Raw genomic sequence first — 3407 nt, 5'->3', positions numbered from 1 at the left:
GGATAGACTCATTTAGTGTTCAAGTGTATCCTGTTGATGATAGGATAAACAGCACACTAATGAAATGAATTGGCAATGTAGAACTAGAAGCCAGTCAGAACACAGAAATTATATGAAGGGAGCAACCTCCACAGGAGAGAAATTAAACTTGGGGAAATCTTTTGCGTATCTAAGTGAAATAATCTGAAATGCACTAACTGAAAATATGTTTGGTTTAATAGTTTTAAATATGTGTAATTGCTGACAGCAAATTAGATATGAAGTGGCAAGTTACATGGGGCAAAGCTGTCATTTCCGTTTCAGACAGTATATGCAAAAGCATTTTAGAGACAGTTGTTTATTATGGATTTAGCATGATTACACTTCTGGGTAAAATGTTATGATGGAGATGCTGGAAAATTTGGAGGTAGTATGTAGTGTAACAGTATTACTGTCACTCTATAGGAATGACTCATGAGAAAAAGATAAAAAGGATGAAATATAGACCTTAACTGAGTGATGATTAAGAGGGAATTATGTTTGTGTAGGTGAAAAGGCACAGATGTGAGGGGCAGAAAAGAATTTATGAGATGCAGGAAGAAAAATTTGAAGCTAACACAAAATACAGGCTGAATACGGGGAGAAACAGCATGACTCTGAGATGGTTTGGGTTCCTGAATAGTTTGTGACCAACACCTTGTGATTTTTATAGTGAATTTGCTCAAAGCAATGGAAGATATATTCTTCAGTGGGAGATAGGTAGGGATCCCATCAGATTGTCCAGCTTCTCTCTGATTACCCATCAAGGTTACCAGGAATGCTGCAGCACTTTGCTAAAATTTCTGTCCTTTCTTTAAGAGCCTGCTGGGTGCACTGATGAGGTAAAAGGCAGGAGGGAGTTGCCCGCTGCAGATACCTAATAGCATTAGTGGCAAAACCAATAGAGTTTTAGAAGACTGAGTCCTCACCAAACAGGATCCACTAGACAGTGCATAAAATTGCAATACCCTCCATTTGGGAATAAGGCAATAACCCTTTTATAAGGCTGAATTAATTTTTTTTATCAGTACTCAATGATGTCTAGGGAGGTGAGGTAGGAACGCTCTTCCTGTGCCACAGTCAGGGTGGAGAAATAAAACAAATGTCGTGGACTAGGAGCTGGTTTCCTGCAGGAAAAGAAAGAAAAAAAAAAGGCAGCTAGGATGAAACCTAGAACATAGTGGCTATTCTTAAATAGCTTGTGAATCATATGAAGCTCATCTCAGTGTTTCCTAGAAAAGTAAGATGTCATATCTGAAATGCCTCTGTTTTATAAGCCTGGCAGTCCAAACAGCAGTCAATGACTGTCAGATAGCATCTGAAAATCGGGAGCAAACAACAGTTTGACATGAGATGCTGGTAAGAGACTTGTCTGCCTTCAGCAGCGTTGGCCCTTGGTCAGGGAAGGTGCCCACCCAGCTTGACATTTTACTTGTTCGTTGCCATCTGATCCTTTTTACTATGCCAGCAAGGTGTTGTTTCTTTTTTCCTGCATTGTCTTGCTTTCTGGATGGCAAAACTTACCACGGCTTTTACAGATGGCAGTTCCCTAGAAATTACTATAACACGTGGAGCTACTTCCCCTCCAAAATCTGATGAAGATCTGGGGTCAGACATTCTCAGCTGTGATTTATTCCAGCTAAAGATCCAGCCATGTGCCTTTCCACAGGGGTGATGTGGAAGCAAACCTTAAGGTCTTCTGAACTATAGACCAGTAGGGTATTTGAATAGTGAAGATCTGAAGCAGTGCTATAAAGAGATGTGTGCCACACTTCATTTGGCTGGCAACTTTGCTGATGCACCTCATGTAAAGCAGAGCCCTTGCCTTGTCCTCCTGGTGGCAGTAAAAAATGTTGAATAGCTTGAAATTGAAATCTTGTGAAAGGAGCAAACACTTTTGAAAATAATATGCACGAACAGCTCAGGACTATGTTTATGGAGATTCTTAGGTTTCTATGTGGTACAAGGACACAGAGAAATACACTGTACAGCTAATAAGTATTAAAAAATAAGCAATGGTGGTGTAGAGAGCTAAGTTGTCTGATGTTCCTTGGTTGAATACTACTTGTCCTCTTCAAACTGCCTTTGTGAACTGTGTACTTTTGATTGCAACTTGTTTGGAACTCTGGTTCTGAGCCTTGCGTCTTGGAGAGAGAGAGAGAGAGTCTTTTATAGGCACTCCAACTTAGCTTACTGTTTTTATAATATAAATAAACAGGGCTGAAATGGAGGAGGCAGCACCAGGTGAGCAGGCTTCTGCTTAACCTTGACTTGCAGCTTGTGCACCTGCAAGGCTGGATATTGTCTTATCTGGAGGTAGTGTCCTCAAGGGAAGAACTGATGTGGGTGAATAAATCCCCAGGAATTCATTTCTTTTGGGGGTTATTTTTTATAGGGAGATGATCTGGGTGACAACTAGGATTCTAACGAGTTAAAAAAAACCTCAGTGAAGGCTTCTCTAAGACTAGTTGTGCTGGATCCAAAGCTGTGCTCTGGTGGCGAGTTAGGGTAAAATACACCTGAAAATCATCTTTTACCGGCTTCATTACGGAGTTCCTGGCATTTTTGCTTTCCTGGCCGGGACTAGCCTTCCTCTCAGGCTTGCCAGGCTTGTGAAACCGCGGCTGCTCTGACTCTGAGCTGGGGGAGTGGGGTGGGTGCGTGGCTTGTTTTTGGCACCGTGACCCGTGGCTGCTGTGGGGAGCTCTGTCCTCACTCAGCGGGCTCGCCGCAGGAACGCCGCCCGCTGTCCCCCGTGGGCAGTGCGGATCTGGGGCGGGGGGGGTTTCCCTCCCAGCAGGTATCCGAGGTGCGATTCCCATTACGCCCGGGACTCTCTGAGATGCGGGAAGCTCCGCTCCCGCACTCGATGGCGACACCGGCGGGTCCGCCCCGTCGGGGGCGTCTCCGCGGCGGCTTGGGGCCACCTCCCCCATCCCCGCCCCCTGGCTCCCCAGTCGCGGCTGCGGCTGGACGGGAGAGGAGTGGAGTGTGTCCGCGCTGCCAGCCCGCCCCGTCCCGTCCCGAGCCGACCGGGCAGCGCTCGGGGGGAGCCACCGCCCCATGCGCTGAGGGGCGGCGGGATGGGGCCGCGGGGCACCGGCGGCCGGGCCGGCCGCGCCAGGGCGCCGGCTCCCGGCTGGACGTGCCTGCTGCCGCTGCTGCTGTGCACCGCGCTCCGGAGCCTGCGGGCCAGCCCCGGCAGCGAGGGTGAGCGGGGACGGGGCGTCCGGGCAGCGCCCAACTGGGAGGGAAGGTGGCTGCCAGGCGGTGCGCGGCTTCGGACTCGGCTGACTCAGTTTTGGGACATTTTGGGGGGGGGGGGGCAAGAGGGGCTCTGGCTGCGGGAGGGCAGGTCCCGCGCCGTGGGATGCGTGTTGCACCGGCCG

The 3407-nt window shown here is 48.7% G+C and overlaps 1 protein-coding gene across 1 annotated transcript in view; it reads left to right on the top strand.

Annotated features, from left to right (window-relative positions):
- The first annotated feature begins 2887 nt into the window (after window positions 1–2887).
- The window catches only part of LOC114070316 (atherin-like), a 16518-nt gene continuing 15998 nt past the window's right edge, over window positions 2888–3407 (top strand). Inside the window, exon 1 of the mRNA XM_027907656.1 lies at window positions 2888–3228. Within this exon, the coding sequence (XP_027763457.1) occupies window positions 2888–3228 (341 nt within the window). The remainder of the gene's footprint in view (window positions 3229–3407) is intronic.

The sequence above is a fragment of the Empidonax traillii genome, unplaced genomic scaffold (assembly GCF_003031625.1).
Source record: "Empidonax traillii isolate 1590-97213 ecotype Southwest subspecies unplaced genomic scaffold, ASM303162v1 scaffold1516:size99892, whole genome shotgun sequence".
In the NCBI taxonomy this organism is placed as follows: Eukaryota; Metazoa; Chordata; class Aves; order Passeriformes; family Tyrannidae; genus Empidonax; species Empidonax traillii.
The sequence above is the reverse complement of the archived record's forward strand: the minus strand, read 5'-3'. Positions and strand labels throughout refer to the sequence as shown.